We start from the raw sequence: 27,810 nt of genomic DNA, 5'->3' as shown, positions 1-27,810 counted from the left end.
GAAGAACTCCCAAATAACCTTAGAGGTGGATAGAGTCCGCACCATTTGGACTTGCTTGTCCTCACAATGGAGTATAATCTCCATTTGAGCCGTAATGTCCCTTGAATCCCATGCCGAGTGTAGCTCCATGTCGGAGGCGTACTCGTCTTCACTTGGTTTTATTTCATCTCCAGAAACAATCTTCCAGAGGCCAAGTTGCTTCAAATATAGCTCCATTCTCACCTTCCACACATTGTAATTGTTCCCATTGAGCTTATCAATGGTGAAATACCTTGACTTGGTGGTTGCAACCATAGGTGACGAGGCGCTAGTCATGCTAGCCGAGTAAACCTCGGAAGTGAGAGATGGGCGTAAAATAGGTTGTTGCTTCGAGAGAAGGCTCTTAGAGTACTTAGGAGCTCAAGTTCTAAAGCTCTGATACCATGTGAACTTGAGTGATATATAGAAGATAGAGTGAGAGAGTAGAGATGGAGAGAATAGACAGAGAGATGGAGGTAGAGAAGAGAGAGAGTGTGTGAGAGAAGGGAAGGGGGAGTTGACACCAAGTAGAGGGGGAAATTCGAATTTCAATTGCATATAACAACTGCACTAGAACAATATAGAGAGGAGTTCCTTTTATAAGCTTGGATAAGCAATCTAGCTGTTGTAGGGATAAGGTATATGTGGGGTGAGGCTTGAACTCCGCTTAGGTGTAAAGTGCATTGCACTTTCCACAGACACCAACTGAAAGGTGTTGTCAACCATCCCTCTTATGAACACAAAAATTAAACACAAGTGTCAGCTACATGCATCAAAAGATATTAACTTGTCTTGGTGTTTGCTTGCCCGCATGCAATGGATTTTAGAACCTCTCCCTCATGCATGTATTTGTGCTCCATGTGCGGCAATCATTCCATAAATCACATCTATTCAGCTTGAACGCTCCACGACAACCTGCATGGGAGAGTAGGGGACTTGAACCGCTTGCCCACTTAGTTTGCACCACCTTGGGGAAAGGTTAGTTAGGCAACTAGTCCTCTCTGCAGTGATTCTAGTAGCCTTACTAATCCCACTGCTGCAAACAAAACCACGAATAACTTCAGATGGAATAGTAAAGGACATACTATTGAACAAGCAAAAGAAAACTGGTCTTGTTTTACAAATAATAAAGTTTGATTGATTAGTTTGGTGCCTCATCTTTACATATCCAAATTCTATGACTACCTGATTTTTGCCTTTGATTTCTGCAAATTTCGACATTGACGAGCATGCTGGCTTATGGATAAGTAGAGCCAGTCTTTTATTGATACGACCCATACAATCTCAAGCTAATGTGTGCGCACTCACGATGGGGGTAGCACTTGCACTGAATCTGCTGCAGCAGTGATGGCGAGTTTCATGGCAGTGACGGCAAGCCTGGGGTGGCGCAAACAATCGGGACGAGATTGCAGAAGGAGGCGGCAAGTGGAGATGTACTGGAAGTTGAAGGTGATCGCCGCAAATCTACAGGCTGCGCAGGTCAAATCCACACCTTTTCAATACATTGTAGTGGGAATACAAACAAGTGATAAAATCACAAGGCTTGCTTCCAATGAGATATTTAGCAAACAAGTGAACATTTAACAAGGTCTACCAAGTAGGGGGTACCCCAGCTGTAAAAATTTGAAAAAAAGAAACGAATCTGAATTGAAACCCTTTGCAACGAGGCAGTGAGCGACAGTTGATGCGAGGAGTCAGCGAGGCGAGATGCAATAGACGAAGAAGGTATGGGGCACGAGGGGTCGCACGCAAGGAGCTGAGGGCACTCGTGCAAGACGGGAGTGTCTTGTGCAAGGAAGGGATGACGTCTGTAGTATTTTTTATTTTACACAATCAATAACACTAGGGAAGATGTTGAGTATGAAAATAAGGTAAATTTTGAGAAGATGAAAGCTCATTAAAGTAGGCTTCAAATGATATTTCAAGTGCTACAAAAACATATATAGCAACTTGCAATGCCCAAGAAGCAAATCAAAACTACTTCAAACAAATCATGCCTAAATTGGAAAAGAAAAAGGGTATTAGTTTCTATAAAAGCACATCCCATGACACACCAGTTCAGTGCACAATCACTTTGGCAAAACTACTGAGGCTAAAATCGCAGTTTTGGAAAGATATACAAACCACCATGGAAACGATGGGGCTAAAAGAATAATCTCACATGGACTTAGAAAAATTGCAAAACAAAGACATGCAAACTAAAATTGTCAGGTCATTACCTATAAACAAGGTAGGTCACTACTGCGAAGGGAATGAAGGAAACACTACCCTACCATGACTATTTTAGACAGTGGCGCAAGCATTGCCATAGCAACCAAAGCTATCTAGGAAGCTTGGGAAAAACCGGCAATCAAGCAAACAAGAATGAAACTGCAATTGATAGATGGACACATAGAGAAACCAATGGGGTTACTTGAGAATGTGATAGTCACTTCGTGCGGAATTGACTACCAACACACTTTTGCCATAATTGTAGATTTTGGAAAAAAACTCAACTATGAAATCATCTTGGGAAGACCATTCATGAGACATATACAACTAGTTCAAGAGTGGGGCAGTGATTATCTCTACCTGAAAAAAGTAGAGACAATTACCCGAGTAAACTTGAAAGATCATTCTTACAGGGATGTCTTGAGGACACCAATATAAGAATTAGACTTTGAGATCTCTGCAGAGACTAAATTAACTTCAAGGATACATAAAGACACCCCAATTTGGATGTATGGGGCTTCTCAGTCGGGGAGTTTGCAAAGGGAAGACTACGATCTAGACAAAGAGGTGAATAATGCGGAATATATAACGGAACCATTCCAGGAACATTTTTTCGAACCCTTTGAATGTACTCAGATCCTGGCCACAATGGATGTATGTGTTAATGAATCAACACCTACACAATTTTGTGATGCAGAAGGCTATGACATAGTCCCTATCCAAATGGTATTCATCGAGATGATTGAAGAGCAACATGTCTGTTTGAATCACTACTATGATGCCACGGACATGTTGGAAGAAGAGACATTTACAACTGAAAAATCGGACTCAGAAAAAGAGCATGTAAGGGCCAAACTTCTACTCCGAGGAGGGGAAGAAAGATTTCTTGAGTTTCCAAACCAATATCGGATATGTCAATAGAGATACTGTAGAAAGCGAGAAAAAAACTTTGAGGAAGAAAATCACAAAACAGTTGTTGGATACCAAAACTCAATTCTTAATTAAAGTAAACGCGGCAAATTGCATAAAAGACAAGGTAACTAGAAGGTATCCTGACTCGGCACTTAAAGAGCAGTAAACCCAAAAGAAACAAAAAATTTACAAGCTTGAAACAACCAAGGGGAAAGAGCCTCCAATGACAAAAACAGAGCGTTAGGCTAAATACAGAGAGTTGAAAAGGACCTTGAAAGAAATGTGGACAACGAAAATGGAATCAGATAGTGATAAACATGGAGAAATGAATGTTCCATCTCACTATAAAAAATACATTGTGCAAGATCGCAAGCAACCACCATTACGACAGTCAACACAATCGAGGAAATCCTATGAAAGGCCGAAAATGGAAAACAAATCGACCTAGCAAAGCCTGGAAAAGAGCCAAGACTTGCATACATAGCTATGGATTTGTCGCAAGAAGAAGAAGAGATTCTCGTAAGGATGGTGAAGGAATATAGTTTTTTTTTTGCATGGTCATATAGAGATCTCAAAGGAGTGGATCCTACAATATGCCAACATACCATCCCTATGAGAGATGATGCCAAGCAAAGTTGACAAAGACCATACACGTATAATGAGACCTTTGCCAAAAAAATCAAAGAAGAGATAGAAAAACTCAACGAAGTAGAGTTTATCTATGAGATAGAACACACACATTGGGTATCACCAATTGTTGTGGTGCCTTTAAAAAATGGCAAACTCAGAGTATGTGTAAATCTCAAAAAAGTGAACTCTGCCACTATACAAGATAGCTATCCTCTTCCCATCACTGATCGCGTGCTAGAACGGGTAGCTGGCAAGGAAGCTTATAGATTTTTAGACGGCTTTTCTGGGTGCAACCAACTGACAATAAATCCCAAGGACCAACATAAAATAGCCTTTGCTACAGAATGGGGAATTTTCACCTATAGAGTCATGTCCTTTGGCTTGACCAATGCACTAACATCATTCCAAAGGTTGATGCACCATGCCTTCAAGGAATATCTTCAAAATTTCTTAGAAGTATACAGATGACCTCTGTGTGCACTCCACCAAACAAGAAAGTCATTTTGAGCATTTACAATGTGTCTTTGGGAAATGTCGCTTATATGGGATTTGTCTAAACCCTGAAAAATGTGTTTTTATGGTTAGACAAGGTAAAATTTGACATATTGTGTCTAAAAATGGCATAGACGCAGACATGAAAAAAGTAGTAGTTATTGTTGAGATAGCTAGACCAACAACAATTAGAGGGGTTCAAACATTTATGGGACATTGTGGTTACTATCGTAGATTTATCTACATGTATGATGTGATTGCTAAGCCCATTTATAGCCTTATCACTCATTTTGAATGGACCAATGAATGCGAAGAGTCATTTCCAAATCTTAAGCAAGCTTTGACCTTAGCATCGATACTAAAAGCTCTCGACTGGGACAAAGTATTTCATGTACACGTTGATGCTTCAAGTTTTGCTATAGGCTGTATCTTAGCTCAGCCAAGAGAGGGGACCATGGATTTTCCTATCTCCTATGCTAGCCGACAATTAAACCTGGCAGAAAAGAATTATACAACCACAAAACTTAAGAGAAGGCCTTGGTATGGTGTATTTGATCAAGAAATTCCGACACTACTTATTAACCAACAAGTTTGTCTTTTTGGTAGACCATCAAGCCTTACTCTATTTGGTAAACAAACCGTGCAATCCTCAAAGGATAGTAAGATGGTTTATCATCCTATTTGAATTTGACTTCACATTGGTGGTCAAAAAAGAGCGAATCATCTGTCGAGACTCACAACAGGGGAAGCACCTAAGGGGTAAGATGATGATTTTCCAGATGTATATCTGTTCTTGTGGAAATGGTTCCAGATGGTCAGAAAACCTTGTGATCCTAATGACCATCGTGCAAGTAGATTCTCAAATATTAATTTCCATTACACCACGATTGATTGAGCAATCCGCATTGTATCAGTTGCTAGCTCGACGGTTGTATCAAAAAAACAAAGATGGACTCCTCTTGTGCATCAATCGTGAGGAACAAGAAGCCTAATTGAGTCAAGAACACACCACAATAGTAGGACTACACTTTGCACAAAACCAAACCTTACAATGATTAACTTGGTTGGGGGTTATTGGCCCACTATGAAGAAGGACATTCATCAATATGTGAATGAGTGCTCTTAGTGTAAAATAAAAGCCACCATACCCCATGCCATGTTATTACACGTTGCAGTCACACCACAATGGAGCAGTTACCTGGTAGAATATCTAACCAAGAGAACCTTTTTGAAAAACATGAGCAGAAGACAAAGGAGGGCAATAGAAACAAAAGCCGCCAACTACATCTTGATTGAAAACCAGCTCTATCGACGAGGAAAAGACCAGCATCGTAGACTATGCACAAATGAGGAGGAATATCTTCTTATTTTAGAACAAGCACATGTAGGTATAGCAAGAGGTCACTTCTCTCATGAAACCACGGCCAAAGCTACATCGATGGCAGGCATCTGGTGGACAACTTTATTTGCAGACACAAAAGAGTTTTTTCAACGATGCGATGCATGTCAAAGAGCAAAAATGTCGACAAGGGTTGATAATATGCCATTGCGATCTATTACGAAAGCACAAGTCTTTGCTAAGTGGGGTGTAGAATTTGTAGGACCAATCCAACCACCAACTTACAAAACTCAGGCACAATATATTATTGTGGTCACATATTACTTAACCAAGTGGGATGAGGCATGGGCCACCAGGAAGAACGATACTAGAACCACTACTACATTCCTTTATGAATGTGTCTTCACTAGGTATGAACTTCTTATTGAGTTTGTGAGTGATTGCGGATCACATTTCCTTAATGAGATGATAGAATATCTGTTAGGTGAGTTCATGGTAACCCATAATATATCAGCTTCCTATCATCCTCAAGGGAATGGTCAAGCAAAACATACAAACAATTTTCTGAGCTCTATACTAACTAAAATTGTTGGTTCAGGCAGAACAGACTCGAAAATGCATCTTCATTCTGAAGTCGTAGAGCAGAGCTTAGATCGACTCACACACACACACACACACACACAGAGATACACAGACATAGAGCTTACATAATACACAGAGAGTTCGTTGAAGGGTTATCTCCCAAATCTTATTATCCACACAAGTATAAGTGAGTATATACAAAGAGTTAGTGATAAGCGAGTTAGGCAGGCGGGTGGCCATATCCGTATAAGAGGCCACTTGGGCATTAATCCCAACAACCTCCCACTTAAAGTCTAATGTGTCACTTTAAGTAACTGTAAATCTATGAACATAAATGTACAAAGATTTACATGGCTACCATCTATCCAATGTTCAATAACTCACGACAATTCACAAAGCCCTCTCCTAGAAGTCCCTTTGTGAGTAGATCAGCAGGATTGTCCTTGGTGTGGATCTTCATCAGTTGTATATGCTTGTCTTCAATTACTTCCCTAATGAAGTGATATTTCACATCAATATGCTTAGTCTTCGAATGGAACATTGGATTCTTTGCCAATTGTATAGCACTTTGACTATCACAATATAACTCTGGCATATCTACTTTGATTCTCAAGACTGCTACCAATCTACCAAGCCAAATAGCTTCTTTGCATGCCTCATTTGCTTCAACATACTCAGCTTCTGTAGTAGACTGCGTAATACAATCTTGTAATCGAGATCGCCATGATATGGCACCTCCAGCCAATGTAAAGACATAGCCTAATGTAGATCTCCTCTTATCCAAGTCTCCTGCATAATCTGAGTCAGTGTATCCTCTGACACTCAAATCTTGACTACCATAGCATATGCGCATACTCTTTGTATGTTTTAAGTATCTCATGATACCTTTCACTACCTCCCAATGTTTCTTGCCGGGATTTGACATATATCTGCTAACCACTCCCACTGCAAATGCAATATCCGGACGTGTAGCAATCATTGCATACATCAAACTCCCACATGCAGACGCATACGGCACCGTATCCATTTCAACCTTTTCCACCTCAGGTTGTGGGCAATCTTGGTTGCTTAGTTTCACATATGATGGCAATGGTGTCATCAATGCCTTTCCCCTGTCCATATGGAAACGTTGCAACACCTTGTCAATATACTCTTCCTAAGATAAGTAAAGCATCTTCTTTGACCTATCTCGCTGGATACGCATACCCAGTATATGACTTGCCTCACCCATGTCTTTCATGTCAAAAACTTTGCCATTTTTTACTTAAGAGCTGAAATTTCTGCCATTTGTCTACCAGCAAGTAACATGTCATCCACATACAAGATGAGGATTGTCAAGCTACCATCCTTAGCTTGTCGAGTACACAAGCAATGATCTGGCTCACTTCTCTTGTATCCTTGAGAAAGCATAAATTGGTGAAACTTCTTGTACCATTCTCCATAGAGACTCTTTCTCAAACGTCATACCAATTTCTCTTTGCCTTTCTCAACATACCCTTCTGGCTGCTGCATATAAACCTCCTCATGTACATGTCCATGAAGAAATGCCGTTTATCCATCTGATGTAAATGCAGATCATGTTTGGCAACCAAAGCAAGTACACTTCTCAATGTTGTCATCTTGACAACTAGTGAAAAGACTTCATCAAAATCTATTCCGTGTTCTTGTTTAAAACCCTTAGCAACCAACTGTGCTTTGTATTTAGATCTAGCTTGCTACTAACACCATGCACCTGTTAGCATACATTCCACTGATTGTGATCTTTGCTAGTGTTGACACACTGCAGTTACACCAATGGTATATAAATGGGGACTACAAGTTTATAAATTGATTCCAGACATGACCACCGATTCTTGACCTAGAAGGATATGATCACATTGATACCAAAACTCTCAAAGGTATACCGACTAATAATGCAAGGCTAGCAGTTTACTATTGGGAGGACAATAATGCTAAATATTTATTCTGGATAGCTCATGCCAAACCGAGACACTTAATACCCTTGAAGGTCATGATCTTTTCAATATCAAGGAGAAAGGTGCAGCAAACCTTCTCGTACACCTCTTTAGGGTAGGGAATGTTTTAACAATAATTTTGCTATGATGACATTGAGAGAGGTTGAACATACTGAATATCACGGCTATTTGATCAAGGATATGATCTTGGGAATGGGACTTGTGATGGATCAAAAATTTGGACCAAGTGAAAGATCTTTTGGCAGTATGGCCAATCAATGGGGCAATGTAGCCAATGGAATCCACCTTAGTGATAAAAAATGTGTGAGAGGAGTGGAAACCACCTTAAATCATGGAACATTGTGTGACACAGGAACCAGTGGAGGGCTAAATGAGTAGCCACTACCGAGAAACTGGTTTGAAGGCCTAAAAGGAGGACCACTGGCCAAGAGAGTAGATGTTGAGCATAATCAAAGAGTCAGACTAGCTGATTTTCAAAAATGGGTCAAAAACAACAATGGATCTAGGAATCCATTTGACCACTACACAAAGCATTAAGCTTTGACCTTTGAACACAACCTTTGAATTTTGGAACCTTAGCATTTTGGAAGTCTTAATGGGCTGAACCTTAGGGTATTTTAAGCCCATTGTTGCACATTGCTCTTCTGCAGATGGCCCCCCCTTTGGATCCCTATTTTCCCTCCTTTGGATCCCTATTGTGGCCGGTCTGCTAGCTTAACCAATATTCTATCTTTTTCTCCCCTGGTACTTTCCCATATTAAATGATCAGTTTAACATGAGAAAATCATTTAGGAGAATTAGATATTGATTATTATGACATTACCTCTCTCTTGAAATCATAGTCGTCCTCGACTATGGGGTAGAGAAGATAAAGCATATTCATTAGTCCTTTTCCTAGCGGGTAGAGGATCCCTATGTTACCCTTTGACATCGTTCCAGAATGGATGACTAGTCCATTTGGCGCTTGAGAGCCTAAGTTGTCGCAAGCATGTCTGCACATTAGTCCTATCAATCTTCCATAGTAGAGTGACTAAGCTCTACTTGGTGTTTGGAAGACGTCGTCTTCGTAAACTTGATCTAAGCATGCATAGTACTTCATTTTTGTGCACAATAAAGAAAAAGAGAGTCTTATAAGACAAAAACTTTGTTCATTTTTAACATTTGTACATTTGCTTACTTTAGGGAAGCATTGTAAGCATTGACAAGGTTTAGGTTATCCTTTAATTGTATGCCTTGCATCCATCTAGCATCTTCAAAATGATAATTCTTAAAGTTAATAAAATATCGTCAGATAGTCTTACCGCCTCTTAGTACCTTGTCTTCATGTCGGAGAATGGACTCGGGCTGCAGCACTTCTTCTTGGTCCTCAATCTCCGGTGGTTCTTCAATAGTTGGTTCTTGAGGTGGCTCAACTTTGTAAGGCTTTAGTAGGCTCACATGGAAAGCATTGTGTATGAGCCAATGGTTGGGCAACTTGAGTTGATAGGCCATCTCATTAATTGGCCTAAGAATCTGGAAGGGACCATAGTACCTTTTTGCTAACTTAGCATAGTACTTTTGGTGATCCATAGGATTCTTGCCCGTCATGTGCCTTAATCGAGCCTTGGAAAATTTGAGTAAGACCCAATCATTTTCTTTAAAGGATTGGGCTCTTCTGTGCTTGTCAGCAGCAGCGTTTTGCCTTTGCTGTGAGATAGAGATAGCATCCTTAATCTTTTGGAAAGATTCTTGTAGATCTTGGCTATACTCATTTGCAACGAAGATCTTCTGGTGTACCTTAAGTACCAATGGACTTTTTAATCTTCCCTCAATTACCTCAAAAGGTGTTTTTCCCGTGGAAGTATGTACAATGTTATTGTAGGCATACTCCACTAAGGGTAAGTACTTCTCCCATTGGGATCTTTGATCTACTTCCGTTACATAGACTTTTAGTAGATCGAGAATTGTTCTATTTCACTTTGGCCATCCATTTGCGGATGATAGGCCGAAGAGAAGTTTAGCCTCGTTCCTAAATTCTCAAAGAGACCCTTCCAAAAATTACTGGTCATTCTAGGATCTCTATCTGACACTATGGACATTGGCAAGCCATGGTACTTGAAGATTTGTGAAATGAAGAGGGTTGCCATTTGATGGGCTTTGATAGTCTTTGTGACAGGTATAAAAATGAGCTTGTTTACTGAACCTGTCTACTATTGTCCATATTCCCGTATTCCCATGGATAAACTTAGGCAATCCAAAGATAAAATCCATGGATATGCTCTCCCATGGTGAATTAGGGATTGGCAAAGGTTGAAGCAATCCAAGTTGCTTCCCTCTATCAAACTTTGTCTTTTGGCATACCACACATTTAGAAACATACTCTTGTATGTTTGCTTTCATGATAGGCCAATAGAAATATGTTTCAATTTCCTTTAAGGTAGACTGAATCCCTCTATGCCCTGGATAAGGAGGAGCATGAGATTCATACATTACTTTCTCACGTAGTGAGCTAGTAACGCATAGTCTATTGCCATAGAGAAGATAACCATCTTGTAAATTAAATGGTTCCTCTTTCTTCCCTATGCAAGGGCTGAAATCACATCTCTAAAATTGGGATCAATAGCATACTCATCTATCATAGAAGATAGATCATTGTGAATTGCTATGGAAACCGCATTCACTCTCGGCCGTCTTGAGAGTGCATCGGCTACTTGATTATGCTTGCCAGCAATGTGAGCAATATGAAAATGAAATTGCGAAAGAAAGTTTGCCCACCTCATTTGTTTGTCAGAGAGCTTGGTCTGTGTCATGAAGTACTTAAGACTTTGGTGATCTGTTCGCAGAATGAAAGGAGTCCCCAATAAATAGTACTTCCATGAGTCTAAGGCATGTAGAACTACGAGGAGTTCCTTTTCATATATGCCTAGAGCTTGCTCAACAAGGTCGAGCCGTCGACTTTCATAGCCTATGGCGTGCCCTTCTTGGAGCAAAACAGCTCCAAGGCAGTCACCACAAGCATCACATTGGACCTCAAATGGCTTCGAGAGATCCGGTATTGTAAGCACAGGTTAATGTCATAATAATCAATATTTAATTCTCTTAAATGATTTTCTCATGTTTAACTGATCATTTAATATGGGGAAGTGCCAAGGGAGAAAAAGCTAGAATATTGGTTAAGCTAGCAGACCGGTCACAGTAGGGATCCAAAGGAGGGAAAATAGGGATCCAAAGGGGGGGCCATCTGCAAAAGAGCAATGTGCAACAATGGGCTTAAAAGACCCTAAGGTTTAGCCCATTAAGACTTCCAAAATGCTAAGATTCCAAAATTTAAAGATTGTGTCCAAAGGTCAAAGCTTAGGAAATTCGGATGTTTTGTGTGTGTGTGTGTACAAAAGTCTTCACGAGTCCCTACATAGTAGGGGGCGAGCCCAAGAAGTAGGGGATGAGAGTGAAACACCCACACACACTCACAAGCTTCAATTGTACACAATGGGAAAGAGGGATACATGTCAGCTCCCTAGGCTAGATGCCCACAAGGTGTACTCAAATCCTATTGGAAGGCCATGGAGGTGGACCAATGAGAATTAGGCTAGAGTAAATCTAGTTTAATTAATTTTAAAACACTTAATAAAAGAACTAATAGGAATTAAGCTCTCTAGAAGACTATTGGACAGTCTCCCAAGGGGACCAATGAGCATTCAGCAGCCAAATGGCTTGCCTGATTCCTATTGGCCAGGAGGCAAAGGGGTCCAATGAGAGATTAGTTGCATTTATTAATCACCTAAAGCTCTCACAAAAGGGGTAAGGGGGACACATGTCAGAAGGCTATCACTTATGCTGCTTAATTTCCATTGGCTAGGCCTGGGGAGGTTCGATAGGGTTGTAGCATGAGCAATTAACAAGGGGGGTCGACCAAGAGAGAGGGGGGCTGATTTTTGCAAGGCATTATCACACACACACTCACACAATCTCAGGTGTAAAGAAAACAAGACTCTCTCTCCTTCTCAAGCTTTAATGGGAAGCTTACCACCTACTCCAAGCTTGTGAGAAGGGAGGCCTACACCAACAACTCTTGGCTTTGTGATGAAAATCCAACCAAGAGCCAAGCTTCAATGCATGCTCATCTCCTCTACCATGCTAATTACCAAGCTAAGCTATGCTAATAGAAGTGATTATGTGAGGAGATGTATATCTTTCTCGTAAGACTACTTCTTCTTCCTCTCAATCTACTCTCATATCCCGCTAGCTCTCACCATCTTCGAAGGTGTGTGAGGTCTTGGGTCTGAGACCGTGAGGGAATTGATGTTGTGTTTGATATGTGTTTTGCTTAGTGCTTGAAGTTTCCATCTTCATTGCACTAGCTAGTATTGAAGGAATACAAAGCATTATATTGTAAAATGTCTCTCTTGATGGGAGAAACCATATTACAAAGCCGTTTGGAGGGGGGACCGGCTCCATGCAAATCCGATCCTCAACTGTTGTCAATTGCTTAATTTCTCTCTCTTTTGAAGTATTGTTCATGTTATCTAACTAGGGGTTACACTTTTTGTTGCTCTCTCCACCCAAGCACTCTTGTTATTCTCATTAGGAAGCTATTCTAATGAAATGCTCACTATGTTCATCATATTTTCCATTACACACAAGTTACTAGATCATTAAATGTTACATATTTTATGTAGAATAGTAAGTCTTTTGACTTTACATTTGAAAAAGCTTGTCATTTCTTAAATTTTCAAAAGCTATCATTCCTTACAATCTTCCCTTTCACTTTTGCGTTTTAGATTTAGATGTTTTGTAAAGTGTCTTTTTAAGTTTTGAAGTGAACAGGGAGTGACTAAAAATTTTAAGTTGTTTCTATACTAATAGATAATGGAGGAGGGGATTCCGGCTCCCCCCCTCGACACGTGTCGTCTTTTGCTTTCTCCGGCCATCTTAGACATTGTGGCTTGCAATCGAGGGTACAGTGCGCTGAGAGAGAGAGAGAGAGAATATGGCGGAGAGGGGGAGTCATGTCAACAGTCATCACTTTTACACTTTTCCAGGTGCCTTGAAGTTTATGTTTGAGACGTTGGCCCGCCATTCATGAGAGCCTGAGAGTTGCCGTGGAGAAGCAGGACATCGATAGTGATGTTTGGAGCTTATCAATCAGCTTTGGGGCTTATATAATTAAGTGGTTGGGCAAAGAGAGCTTTGGTGGAGCAGGACATGGGCATCGTAATCCTTGAGGGATGGGCGGGGGGCGGGGAAGTCTCAAAGGGCTGATGTGTGCTACCCATGGGCAGGCCAACCTCGGAGTAGCCCAGCATGGCGTTGAAATCCTCCAGGAGCCAGCTCATGCGGCGTCAAAGCTTGGCCATGAATGATGTCGACTTGCTGAGCTGCGCCTAGCTTCAGCCACCATGGATAGCTCTCAGCTTATCTGCCCTGCTAACCAACCGACCTTGCCGAAGGCTTCACTCCATTATGCGTGTACGGTTCTAGCCTGTAAGAGCAACCGAGAGTTCTTGAGATCAAGCTGTTGTAAACTTCCCAAGCTCCCTTCGTCCTAACTCCTCGCCTCCTGCAAAAGGTGGTCTGGTGCAAGTTGTGGTAACCTGCGGACATAGAACTGTGTGTGATGATTTGAGAGAGAGAGAGAGAGAGAGAGAGAGAGAGAGAGACTGAGAGAGAGAGATTGTGCTTTGAGACCTGGCCGAAGAAACTTTAGCTCCCGTGGGTGCATGCAAACCAGCCTCGCGAAGTCAGCAGACCTGGACGGTGAGGCAATCAGAGGCCGACCAGTCAAGTCGATGTTGGGGATGCTTTCATGGGCAGCTACTGAGAGCAAGGGGCTTAGGCCCCAAGGGCCGATGAAATAGGGAGAGGGGGCACATGGCAAGCAGGACAGCGCTTACATTTAAAGCAAGGGCAAACATGGCGGGGCGAACTGCACAGAGCCGACGGCATCCAAGCAATAGGCGGATGAATTCAGGAGGGTGGGGGCATGAGGAAACCATAGAAGGTGGAACTCTCTCTCTCTCTTTCTCTCTCTCTCTCTCTCTCTCTCTCTCTCTCTCTCTCTGGCTCATAATGCAACCCCCGATCCCTCCCTCTGTAGCCGAGCGGCTCAGTTGACACGCAGGAGTATTGTACAGTGGTGGAGCCTTGGCAAAGGTAGCGTGGAGATGATTAAGACATCTCTTGCGATTCCACTATGGTGAACCTCTAGCAGCAGAGGACAGTAGCTTGAGATTTATTGCCAGATGCTATTGCGATTCCAACAAAGATGTGTGATTCTCAAATACTGCCATCAAAGGTTTTGAACAATGCTCAAAATTGGATTTGGAGCACGCACTTGGCTACTGTTGTTGTTGGTTGCCCACACTCGAATGAGGTGGGTAGACGTGTTGTACTCCAACCAGGTTGTGATGGTATGATTTTGATATAGGTAGAGTGGATGCGACGGATTGGTCGTGTCGAGGATGGCAGGCTTCACAGATGCAAGGCTAGAGATGTCGATACAAATGTGGCCGGTGCTCGGGTCGAGATTTTTTTCTTTCAGGTTCTGAGGTATTGACCTCGAGCGCCATAAATTGTCGTTGGTGTCGGTCCTTGGGCTTCTCGGCCATGAGGCCGAGGAAGCGGTCCGTGCTAAGTCTCGCAGTGAGCAGCTCTCCAAACACCTGCCCCTTTATGAGTGCCTCAACATCCATAATTACATGAAGCATGATGAGCATCTACAAGCTAGGCATCGTTCTCTCTAGCATCAACCACTACACCTTAGAAGAAGAGGCCGAGGTCACAAGTCATGAAGGTGAAGAGTGCATGAAGATCCCAAAAGGGATCGTGCCAGTTCTGCAAGGGCCTACTTAGTGCAACTGCTACATCATTTGAACACCCTACTGACATATCCTTTGTCGATGCAGTTGCTGGAGATGTCCGCCCAAGAGTTTGGATACACGGAATATATGGGGCCCATATAGATGTCTTTTGACACTCATCATTTTGAGGAGCTTCTTGATCCACTAAGCAATGGAGAGGTCCCTCTCGGCCCCCTTCTACACTACAATTCAAGTCTAAGCCTCTCTTGCGTAGTACCGATTGCCAACTGCCAGTTGGAGTCTACCTCTAATCTATCTATCAACAAATAGAGAGAGAGAGAGAGAGAGAGAGAGAGAGAGAGAGAGAGAGAGAGAGCTGCAGTGTTCAAGAAAAACTATTTGGCAATCATTTCCTTTTTATTGATTTTTCAATAGAAAATTGTGAAAATTAGAGTAGATTCTAACCAATTTAAAACGCTATTTCCTTCAAAATCTAGGCACGACAAAGAAAGACTCCATTGGCGAGAGAGAGAGAGAGAGAGAGAGAGAGAGAGAGAGAGAGAGAGAGCGCGCTTTTCTTGATCTTCTTTTATGAAATTTTTCAAGAGCAAGGAGCTTGAGGGTAAGAGAGGCCATGCGGAGGCCGCACAGTTTTACTAGTCATATATAGTATAGATTCCTCTCTTTAAGGAGAGAGATACACAAATGTCAACACCCTCTTACAAGAGTCTAAAATAAATAATAATAAAATATTACTATCATTAGCTTGCCATGTGACACTAACCCGCAAGCTTTATTCAATGGTCCAAAGGTGCACCCAAAATCCAACCCTTTTACTAAGAGTTGGGTCGCAATGGCGGATAGTGGGGTTCCAAAGAAATAGTGAAATATTAACTCTATTCCCATTAACCCTTGGTCTCACCCAATGCCAAGTACTTCAAGATATTAAAGACGTAATTCATTCACTTTTGTTTTGATCAGAAAGAACTCATGAAAGAGAGCAAAGTTGCTCTGATTGTGTGTTTTATTTCTTTTTGCCTTCTTGATGTAAAAGGCGGGCCAAATTAACTTGCTTTCCTTGGTACATTGTTCATTTATCAAGCGTCAAAAGTTTTGTTTTGTTTTCGGAGTCCGGCAGGGCATGCCCCACCGCTCCCCTCATACACCAAAAAAGTATACAACAAGAACGACCAAGACTATGCACAATAGTTAGCAACCTTCTCTAGCGGACTGACTAGGATGAGGCAAATTGAACCATGGACGTTGGCAGCCTAGGTCCTCTCTCTCTCTCTCTCTCTCTCTCTCTCTCTCTCTCCGCCTGGCGTATCATTTTAGGTGACTTTGAGAGGCAGACTGCAGTAAAGTGCAGGCGGAAGGGTCTGGTGGAAAGCCGTTGTTGAGACTAAAAAGGGGGGGTACAAGTTTCAAGGTGGATGTGAGGAATTTATTCAGAGAATTGTAGCGAGTAGAAAAGGTGGAGGGAGGGGGCGGACAGCGGACCCCGGGTGGGTTCTAGTTTCGAGGGTGCGCGCGCGTGTAATTAAGAGACGTATATAAATGTCAAAATGACACACATTCACCTTTGCGCATGAAATCGAGAAGAAATTGAAATGAAATGATGGCGGCCGGCCTGGCAGCTGCGTGACGGTCGAGACAAATATATAGACGACAGAGCGAGCGCCGAGCGGGTACATAAAAATACGTAAATACATAGGCTAGCTAGCCTATGATATGACATGTATATGCCTCGCCTGGGTCATCCCACCGTTCAAAAAAATACAGTAAAAGTAAATGGTGGGGATACGGTCTCGATACTACGGCGGTCTACGACAAAGGGACCGTCACGAGCCCCAAGCCAGGCACGGCCCCTCTCGCAGCTTCTCACGAGTCACGAGTCTCCAGTCACAGCACCGCAACACAGGCCAGGCTCCTCCCTCCAGAGTCCACACTTCACAAACTACTACCACACTGGCATGGCAGGTGTTCTCCTCCTCTAGCCCCATCCTCTCCACACTCGTTACAGAGAGTCCCTGATATCATCGGTAGCACAGACATGCCTTTCCCTCTTTTGCCATAATAACATAATTCTTATGAAGAGGCGTCATGTAATTCTGATCAAATTGCCTGCAATTGATAGAGAAGGTTTTCATCTACTGCCAGCACACAAAACAAAACCTCAAGAAGAGCAATGCTTCATCGAAATTCATGTCAACAGAAAACAAATTAAAAAAGATACCTGCAACTGCACGCCAAAAAGAGCAATGCAACTAATTAATCAAAATTTATGTCAAAAGCTTTGCCAAAAGCCATATACAACATTTGGGTGAGAGGATCAACAAAAAGCCATATACAACGTTTGGGTGGGTGAGAGGGTCAAACAAAAGCTAGCCTTACAAAACCCCCAGGTTTTCTCAAAATTTGGCAAACCTTGCCATGTACTCAAAATTGGCTACTGCTATGTATATGTACCAATTGTGTTATAAGAGTTTTCGAACTAAATGAAAGCAGGTAGTCCCTGGACCACAGGACTATAAGAGGATGAGTAATCCTTTCTCACAAAAACTGCACTCAGTTCTAAGTGGCATTCCCCTAGGTTACAACTTAGAACTGGTCTGCAGCTTGCTGCCCTGCATGATTGCAAAGAGCTTGAAAGGCCTGGCCGCATACAGCAGAAAAGCCAGTCATTGCTTCGAAAACTCCAGGCAAACCTGTCTGCAAATTGTTCATAGTAAGCATTCTTGTATCAGCAACACATTTGTTATGCTTCACCCGCTCATTCTCCAATTTTTTTCTCAAAGCCTCTACTGCAGCCTTCTTCTCTGTCAGTGGATCCTTTGCCAACACCGCCAACCCAGATGTAGGGTACTCGTCACTTGCGCGCTCCGAATCTGTGCTCATGCTCTCATCCTCAAACTCGTCCACATCCAACTTTTTTGTGGAGACAATTGGCGGTGTGCGAGCAGCAGCTTCCACCTGCTTCCTCTCTGCAATGTGGAGGCTTTCAGTCTTCTTATCCAACTTCTTGCTCAGCCTCTCAACTTTCCTCTTTTGCTTAAGTTCATCAGATTGCTGAGTAACAAGAGCATGAACAACGGCAACCAAACTCTTGATGGCCTCCGATGCAACCTTATCAGGTAGGCGATCAAGAGCCTTCTGCCACTCCTCACACAGAGAAACGGTTGGCGGAGTAGGGAGCTTTCGAGGCGAGGGAGATGGAGCCGAGAAGTACTCATTTGCAATAACATGAAGGTTCTCTTTGTTGGGAAGATCGTCGACATCCCCAATGTGCAGGAGGCTGAGATGGGCCCAGCCATTGAGGGCCGTAATGTACTCGCGGTGAGAGCACACAAGCTTGCAAAAACACTCATGCCAACTGTTGAGCTCCTTCTCCAGCACTGCCGTGGCATGGTGGTGGTACTGCGAGGTGGCTTCATGAGTCGCCCACGTCGACTCCAAGCTTTTGAACTGCAGCACCACCTGCTTCTGCAATACATGGCACTCGTGCATCGTCCTCCACATGTACATCAGCCTAACAAACCATATCACACAATGCACTCCTTGCCATGTTAGTACTACATGAGTGAAAATCAAACGCCAAAATCGACCAAATGCAAGACATCATAACTATGCAAACCAAACAAAAAATTTCGCTATTTGTCATTTGTAGTTTACAACCGAAAGGCAATAATCGCAAAAACATAATCTAACTAGGGCAGAAAAATAAGCCTGCAAATGAAATTGCAATCAGTAATGACGACCAAGATACATAGCTAGAGTATGACGGGTTCTCTGGAACGACCAACCTCTTTATGGAAACTACTCTCTTGAAGGCCAACCAGCCTCTTTATACTGCTATGGAAACGGAAACTACTCTCTTGAAGGCGGCTACTTTACGGCAAGAACACATCCACCACAATACGGAAGGCATGCCTCTGAATGAGAGCTAGCATGTAGAAGATAGTATACGTACCCTTGCGAGAGCTCCACTAGCTGAGGGTAGAGCTCCTCGTCGCGCACTTTTCTGATGGCCGCAGAGGTGGACTCAATCCCTTGGCAAGCAACAAGCATCTGAGAATGGTCGCGCTTCATGGCAGATCGCGTCTTATCGACAATGCTTGCATCCTCTCCCTTGGCCTCCTGCTGCCTCAACAAATAGCACTTCTTTTGATATTCACTCCTCAAGCTCTCTGCAGCCTACACCACAGAATTTTTTTTACGTTACTGCGACATTGCGATAAACCCACCCTGAGGGGGAGAGAGAGAGAGAGAGAGAGAGAGAAAAGTTGAGGGCATGTAATGCTTACCTTCACTTCACGAAACAGTTTCTTCTCCCAGACACGAAGCCTTTCAAGGGTGAGGGCGTGGCTGCCCATAAGCTCAGACTCTGCCACGCTAGATAAGCTCTCGTCGAGTGAGGCCTGAGGGCTTTTGCTCCAGTTCCATCTCCGTGGGCTGAACATGCTACCACTGTTTGCAGCTGCAAATTCATGACGAACGGAGCTATAATTAGTCCACAACAAAATGAGTGCATGCGGTTAATTACAGTAGATGCACATTCAAGGGATAAGCGGCATTACTTTTCTTGGCATCGGCAACCTCGGACAGAAAATGGCCCTTCCTTGTCTCCAGCACTTTGGAGACGGCAGTACCACAAGCTGAAGCCTGTAGAAAACGGGTGTCGAGCTCTTTCACCATGTCCAAAAGGTCCCTCTCCCCGCCGCCATTCCTCACCATAGTTGCGAAGTCACGATTGCTACGCTCCCACTTGGCAAGCACGGAATTCCTTTGTCCATCAAACTCGTCTTCCAGACGCGGCACAGTCATGCTACCCGTCCCCTCATCTTCATATCCAGTACTGTACATGCCTCTGCTACGATGTTGCTCTTGCGCGCCCCTCCGTCCCTTGCGGCGATGCTGGCTCTCAGATTGTAGGTTAAAAGGTGGGCTCGATGGGCGAAATGGATTAAAAATATCCCATGTAGACTTCTGTGGAGATGGTGGTGGAGGTGTGTCGCTCTCCTTTTCAGATGCGGATGAACCAGGAGACCACGAGTCCTTACTTTTCTCACGTTCCTTCGGGGAAGAACTCTCAATGTCTGTAGCTTTTATGGAAAGCTTGGATGGTGGGGAAGAGATGAGATGGGGAGGGGGAGGGGGCGGCAGCTCCAGCGGGCTGCGAGGAGTCGCTGAGCTCATAGTGTCCTTAGCTTCTCCTTCCGAGAATTGACGCAAGGCAGAGCCCGTGTTCCTGAGAGCTTGCAAGTAACACATGTGCGCTGCAGAGAAAGCTTGGCGTTGAGACACGGCTTGCTTCATGAAGCATTTGCGAGCTTTGAATTTTTTGACGATATCGTCATCGCCAGGTCTCGAATAGTTACACCCCATCGCGTAGCCCAGACCGTGATCAAAGCTCTCCGAGCACAGGCAGGCTAACCTATGAGCTTTGAATGACTACGCCAGCTGAGTTCATGTGTGTGAGTGTGGGGGGCCGAGAGAGAGAGAGAGAGAGAGAGAGAGAGAGAGACAGAGACGGGCGCAGCGCCGGGATAATATATTAGCAGCAACTATGAACAACACACTACAGTCACGACGCAGATCAAAAGTCCTCACGAGTCTTCAGGGAACGACAGAGCTGAAGAGAGAAGCGAGGAGAGCTGAAGTGACGAAACAGGAGGCGGGAACTCGGAAGTCAAGACGACGGAGACTAACAGCAGTTGAATCCATTTGACAACGCTCTTCTTACAAGGGCCGGACACCCGTAAACACAATATCACCTCCCGATTTACCCAATGTAAAAATATGATTCACATCAAATGCAAGGACTTCACATTACAGCCGTCCCCCACAGCGCTCAGTTCACAAGGAGCACCGGCAGCTCATATCAATCAGCGTGTTCATAAGGGATCGAGATAATCCTTAGGATGGAAGGCTCACTTGATTGTTTCATGCAGCCTAAGAAGGTGTCCAAATTATCAATTCGATCTGCTATACATAGCCCTATCTAAGTATATGCACGTCTCCACTAAGGAGAAGCACGGGATGTAGCAGCACGTAAAAGCATGCAACCAAACCGCTAGACAAGTTTGAAGCCTTGCAAAAAGTGGGGAAATTCTGATTTTGGCAGCACATTCAATGCTTCAATCAAAGTGCTACAACCCCCATGAGCGTCTAGCAAGGTAGGGCTCTTAGCAATCTTTATACATGGCATAGATGAGTAAGCCTAATCGTCAGGAAAGCACACATGTTTTTGGGAAGTAAATTGGACACATTAGTGCAGTTGTAACGCTATCAACACTTTGGATTACATGTGGATCTAAGCATGATCACAATTGACAGAAATTGCTATCTAAAGTGCAATTTAAGATTTCTCTTGTGTTGGTTTGTAGCATTTAATGCACTAGTAACTTGTGTGTAGCGGAAATTGATAACATAGTGAGCATTTCATTAAGAACAAGTTCCTAATGAGCATAGAGAGAGTACTTAATTTGAGAAAGCAACATAGCAATTTACACCTAGCTAATTTGGCATTGACAATACTTGAAAAGAGAGAGAAATAGAACAATTGACAACAGTTGAGGACCGGATTTACTTGGAGCCAGCGGTTCCCCCTCCATAAAGGCTTTGTTTTATAGCTTCTCCCATCAAATGAGACTTTTGTATAATACAATTCTTGTGTTCCTTGACAAAACTCGTTGGTGCAATGAAGATGGAAGCTTCATACACCAAATTATGCTTGAAAAACACACATAGTGTCCCTAGCCTTAGTCCCAAGACCTCACACGCCTTCATAAATGGTGAGAGCTAGCAGGGAATGAGGAAAGATTGAGAGGAAGAAGGTGTATCTTACGAGAAAGAAGTATTCTCCTCACATAATCACTCTAACAGCATAGCTTAGCTTAGTAATTAGCATGGTAGAGGAGATGAGCATGCCATTGAAGCTTGGCTCTTGGTTGGATTTGCATTCCATAGCCAAGAGTTGTTGGTGTAGGCCTCTTCTTATCAATGCTTGGAGAAGGAGATGGAGTTCTTCTTGCACACATGAGTTGTGTGTGTGTATGTGTATCATTGTGTTAGAGTAAAATGCAGCCCTCTCTCTTCTTGGTCGACCCTCTTGCTAATTGCTCATGATGGCCTCCCATTGGCTCCTGTAAAGCTTAGCCAATCACAAATTAGAAGTATAATTGATAGCCTTTTGATAAGTGTCCCCCTTTCCCCTTTTGTGAGAGCTTTAGGTAATTAAATAATTCAATTAAACTCTCATTGGACCTCTTAGTCTTCTGGCCAATAGGAATCAGGCAAGCCATTGGCCTGCTAGATTCTCATTGGACCCCTTGGTAGACTGTCCAATAGTCTTCTAGGGAGCTTAATTTCTATTGGTTCTTTTATCAAGCATTTTTTAAATTGATTAGACTAACTTTACTCTAGCCTAATTCTCATTGGTCCACCTCTATGGCCATCCAATAGGATTTGAGGGGAGCTTTGGGGCAACTCGCCTAGGAGCCTAACATGTGTCCAGTATTCCCTTTGTGTAAAGAGGGAGCTTTGGAGAGAGTGTGTGTGTGTGTGTGTGTGTGTGTGTGTTTCTCTCTCATCCCCTACCAAAAGGGCTCTCCCTCCCTCGTCACTAATTGACCTCCCTAGGAAGGTGGGATCAATGGTCCATAGTAGGCATTGCAAGGCGGGTGTTATCCGGGCCGTCCGATCGTCATTTGAACTAGGTGTGAACTAAGAGTGAACTAGGAGGTATATGCACCACACCAAATTTGGTGTGAACTCGGTGTGAACTCAATGGGAACACGGTGTGAACTAAGTGTGAACTAGGGAGGGTCTGCACACCACACCAAATTTGGTGTGAACTCAATGCGAACTCGGTGTGAACTAGGTGTAAACTTGTCCGCGACACCATGATCTATAAACTTACCACACACACACCTTTCAAGGAGCACGCGTTAACCTAGTGGTTAGAGTCAATTCCGTGGGGGAGAGGGTAGTGGGTTCAAGTCCCGGATCCGAGAAAGCAGGAATCTTTTGCATTACATAGGCAATCCAATGGTCACAATCAACTGGTGATCGTGAGCCATTGATCCCACCTCCCAAAAGGAGGTGTCATTTAGTAACGAGGCTCTACCCCTCCTTCCTAGGGATGTGGGAAGACTTTTTAGTCTTCCCATGACCATCCAATTTCTCTTACTTTGGCCTTTGGACAATTGAGTTAATTTTTAAAACTTTAGCCTATGGAAGTCTTAATGGAGCTAAAACTTAGGTCTTTTAAGCCCCATTGAAACACATTGCTCTTTTGCAGAGTATCCTCTTTGGATCCCTATTTTCCCTCCTTTGGATCCCTGCAGAGACCAGTGTGGCAACCTTACCAATATTCTAGCTTTTACTCCCCCGGTACTTCCCCATATTTAATGATCAGTTTAACATGAGAAAATCATTTGGAAGAATTAGATATTAGTTTTTATGACATTACCTCTCTCTTGAAATCATAGTCGTCCTCGACTACGAGGTAGAGAAGATAAAGCGTAGTCATTAGTCCGTTTGCTAACAGGTAGAGGATCCCTATTTTACCCTACAACACCATTCCAGAATGGTGATTAGTCCATTTGGTGCTTGAGAGCCTTAGCTGCTGCCCGCAAGCATGTTTGCACTTTAGTCTGTATCAATCTTACATAGTAGAGGGACAAACTCTACTTGGTGTTGAGGAGACGTCGTCCCCACAAACATGATCCTAAGCATGCATACTTATTAACATGTGTGCACAATAACGAAAAAGAGAGTCTTATAAGACAAAAACTTTGTTCATTTATACATATTTACATTTGCTTACTCTAGGGAATCGTTGTAAGCATTGACAAGGTTTAGGTTATCCTTTAATTGTATGCCTTGCATCCATATAGCATCTTCAAAAGGATAATTTTTAAACTTGATAAGATATTGTCGGATAGTCTTACCACCTCGTAATACCTTGTCTTCGTGTTAGAGAATGGATTTGGGCTGCAGCACCTCTTCTTGGTCCTCGATCCCCAGTGGGTCTTCAATGATTGCTTCTTGAGGTGGCTCTCCTTTGTAAGGCTTTAGTAGGCTTGCATGAAAAGCGTTGTGTATGAGCCAATGGTTGGGCAACTTAAGTTGATAGGTCATCTCATTGATTGGCCTAAGAATCTAAAAGGGATCATAGTACCTTTTTGCTAATTTAGCAAAGTACTTCTGGTGTCCTGTAGTATTCTCACCCATTGTGTGACTTGATCAAGCCTTGGGAAACTTAAGCAAGACCCAATCATTTTGTTTTAGGGCTCTTTTGTGCTTATCAACAGCAGCCTTTTGCCTTTGCTGATAGATGGATATAACATCGTTAATCTTTTGGAAATATTCTTGCAGGTCTCGGCTATATTCATCTGCAGTGAATATCTTCCCATGTACCTTGAGTAGCAGGGGGCTTTTTTATCTTCCCTCTATGACTTCAAAAGGTGCTTTTCTCGTGGAAGTATGTACAATGTTATTGTAGGCATACTCCACTAAGGGCAAGTACTTCTCCCATTGGGACTTTTGATCTACTTCTATGACATAAGCTTTTAATAGAACAAGAATGGTTAGGTTAGCTATTTCACTTTGGCCATCCGTTTGGGGATGAGAGGCCGAAGAGAAGTTTAGCCTTGTACCTAAATTCTCAAAGAGACACTTCCAAAAATTACTGGACACTCTAGGATCTCTATCTGACACTATAGACATTGGCAAGCCATGGTATTTGAAGATTTGTGATATAAAGAGGGTTGCCATTTGATGGGCCTTGATAGTCTTTTTGACAGGTATGAAATGTTCTTGTTTGCTAAACCTGTCTACTATCGTCCATATTCCTGTATTCCCATGGATAGACTTGGGCAATCCAAAGATAAAATCCATGGATATGCTCTCCCATGGTGAATTAGGGAGTGGCAAAGGTTGAAGCAATCCAAGTTGCTTCCCTCTATCAAACTTCGTCTTTTGGCATACCACACATTTTGAAACATACTCTTGTATGTTTGCTTTCATGGCAAGCCAATAGAAATATGTTTCTATCCCTTTTAGGGTAGACTGAATCCCTCTATGTTTCGCATAAGGAGGAGCATGAGATTTATACATTACTTTCTCACGTAGTGAGTTTGTAACACATAGTCTTTTGCCATAGAGAAGATAACCATCTTGTAGTAGCTAGGGTAAATGGTTCTTCCTTCTTCCCTAGTGTAAGGGTTGAAATCACATCCCTAAAATCGGGATCAATAGCGTACTCATATATCATAGAAGATAGATCATTGTGAGTTGCTATGGTTTCGCATTAACTCTTGGTGGTCTTGAGAGAGCATGAGCTACTTGATTATACTTGCCAGCAATGTGAGCAATATGAAAATGAAACTGCGAAAGAAAATTTGCCCACCTCATTTGTTTGTGGGAGAGCTTGGTCTGCGTCATGAAGTACTTAAGGCTTTGGTGACCTTGCAGAATGAAAGGAGTCCCCAATAAATAGTGCTTCCACGAGTCTAGAGCATGTAGAACTGCTAAGAGTTCCTTCTCATGTATGCTTAGAGCTTGCTCAATAGGGTTGAGCCTTTGACCTTCATAGGCTATGACGTGCCCTTCTTGGAGCAAAATAGCTCCAAGGCAATCACCACAAGCATTGCATTGGACCTCAAATGGCTTTGAGAGATCCGGTAGTGTAAGCACAGGTTGAGGGATAAGCTTCTCTTTAAGCGTTTTGAAAGCATTGTTCTCCTTGGTGGACCATATATACCTAATGTTTTTCTTGGTTAGGTCATGTAATGGTCCTGCGATTTGTGAGAACTTTTCTATGAAGCGTCTATAGTATGCACACATACCTATAAAGCTTCTTAGTTCATGCAGATTCCTTGGATGAGACCATCCTTTTATTACCTCTAACTTTGATGAATCCATTTGAATGCCATCTTGAGAGATAATATGACCTAAATATTGAATCTCTTGTAAGAAAATTTCACTTTTCTTTCGATTTATATAAACCTTATTCTCTCGTAAAACTTGAAATATTACCTGGAGGTGTTGCTTGTGTTCGTCTAATGAATTAGAGTACATGATTATATCATCAAAGAACACTCCAGTAAAGGTTCAATGAGGCCTGAATAGCTTCTCCATCAAGCGGTTAAATGTGGCTGGTGCATTGGTCAAGCCAAAAGGCATGACAATGTAGTCGTAAAGACCGAACGTAGTGCGAAATGTGGTCTTTACAATGTCTTGATCAACTATCCTTATTTGATGGTAGCCACTTTTTAGGTCAATCCTACTGAAGTAGGTCGATCCTTGTAGCTTATCAAATAGGTCTTCTACCTGTGGAATGGGGAACCTATTCTTGAAAGTGATCCTATTTAGTGCTCTATAGTCGACACACATACGATATGTGCCGTCTTTCTTTTGCACTGATAACACTGGTGAAAAAAATGGAGATGAGCTAAGCCTAACCATTCCTTTCTCAACTAACTCATGCACTTGCTGCATAATCTCCTCTTGTTGAGCTTGAGAAACTCGATAAGGAGGTTTATTAGGCGGTGAACTTCCTGGAAGAAGTTCAATTTCATGGTCGTCATTGCCTCGTTTGGGAGGTAGTTCACAAGGGATGTCGTCAATAAAAACATATTGGAACCCCTTGAGGAAGTTGGATAACTCTAATTCCTTTTTATTATTTATATTTTCTTTTGCTAAAGCATTAGGTTCATTTTGAGAATCTTTAACAAAAAACATGTACACAAAAATTGAGCTCTTTATTGACTTATTGAAAGCTTGCTTATGTACAAGGGGTATGGTATTGTCCAACTCCTTAGCATCTAAGTACATATCTTTTTCCATGAACCTAAAGTAGATTTGCCTTTCAGGGAATTTAACATTGGCAGCCATGCGATCAAACCATGGTGCCCCTAGGATTACATCCTCGTGCTTGAGAGGAGAGATAAAGAAGTCCTCCTTGTCCACATAGATTTGGACATGGAGCCTCAATTTCCCAATTAAGGGAGTGATTGAGGCTTCTTGCCCCTTTAAAGCACCATCGACGGGTAGGACATCTCCCATCTTGTAGGCTTGAATGCATAGCTTGATGGCCAACTCTGTGGATATGAAATTGTGAGTAGAACCAAGGTCAAAGAGAATAAAAGCCTCATGTTCTCTTACCTTTCCCCAAGCATGGCATAGAGGAGATACTTTGTGATGAGCATCCTATTCTTGAATTTTGACCAAGGTAGCTCTAGGAGGATCATTACGTGTATTCTTGTGGGGGCAAGCAAGATAGGCATGCCCTTGCTCCCCGCACTTGAAACAACGGTTATCTTTTTTATAACACTATAGCTCTTCAGGAGAGAGTTTATTTTTGCCTTTGTAAACTCCCTTCTCCTTCGCTTTGTTGTTGTTGGTGTTGCCTTTGGGAGACTTTTGGATGTTGTCCTTCCCCTTGGGCTCGTTACGGTCCTTGTTTTTCGTGGGCTTAAGATTTCTCTTAGCCCCTTGTAGGAAGTTGATTCTTGAAGCCACCATGGTATGGTGTATGATCGCAGGATATGGTGCGTGGCCTTTGGGAGTTAACATATTTTGCCATATCCTCAATTAAACCCACACAAAATTGTTGTTTTTGCTCTCCAAAATCCATCTTTTTGAAGACAGTGGCTTTGAGATGTAAATCCCAAAACTTGTCTACATATTTGTGAATAGATTCGTAGGGAGAGAGCTTCAAGCTTTGCCATTCGGTGAGTACTTTGTCTTTGGCATCGGTAGCCAAAAACTGCTTCATGATGGAAGCTCTTAAAGCTTTCCATGTTCGACCGTTTGCTCGTAGACTAGACCAGCATTGCCTGTCGGACTTTTGAAAATGCATGGC

General features: G+C 42.7%; 1 protein-coding gene across 1 annotated transcript; it reads right to left on the bottom strand.

Moving 5' to 3' along the window:
- Nucleotides 1-17,194: 17,194 nt before the first annotated feature.
- Nucleotides 17,195-20,677, bottom strand: LOC147449852 (protein ALTERED PHOSPHATE STARVATION RESPONSE 1-like). The gene is made up of 4 exons (XM_086522216.1): nucleotides 19,517-20,677; nucleotides 19,244-19,416; nucleotides 18,910-19,133; nucleotides 17,195-18,468 (listed from the first exon to the last, which is right to left on the bottom strand). Exons 1-4 carry the CDS (start codon nucleotides 20,322-20,324, stop codon nucleotides 17,541-17,543), a joined length of 2,133 nt encoding a protein of 710 aa, XP_086378342.1. The 5' UTR covers nucleotides 20,325-20,677; the 3' UTR covers nucleotides 17,195-17,540.
- Between the last annotated feature and the right edge of the window lie 7,133 nt (nucleotides 20,678-27,810).

This window comes from Adiantum capillus-veneris, chromosome 10 (assembly GCF_014529385.1).
Source record: "Adiantum capillus-veneris isolate H3 chromosome 10, ASM1452938v2, whole genome shotgun sequence".
NCBI lineage: Eukaryota > Viridiplantae > Streptophyta > Polypodiopsida > Polypodiales > Pteridaceae > Adiantum > Adiantum capillus-veneris.
The sequence above is the reverse complement of the archived record's forward strand: the minus strand, read 5'-3'. Positions and strand labels throughout refer to the sequence as shown.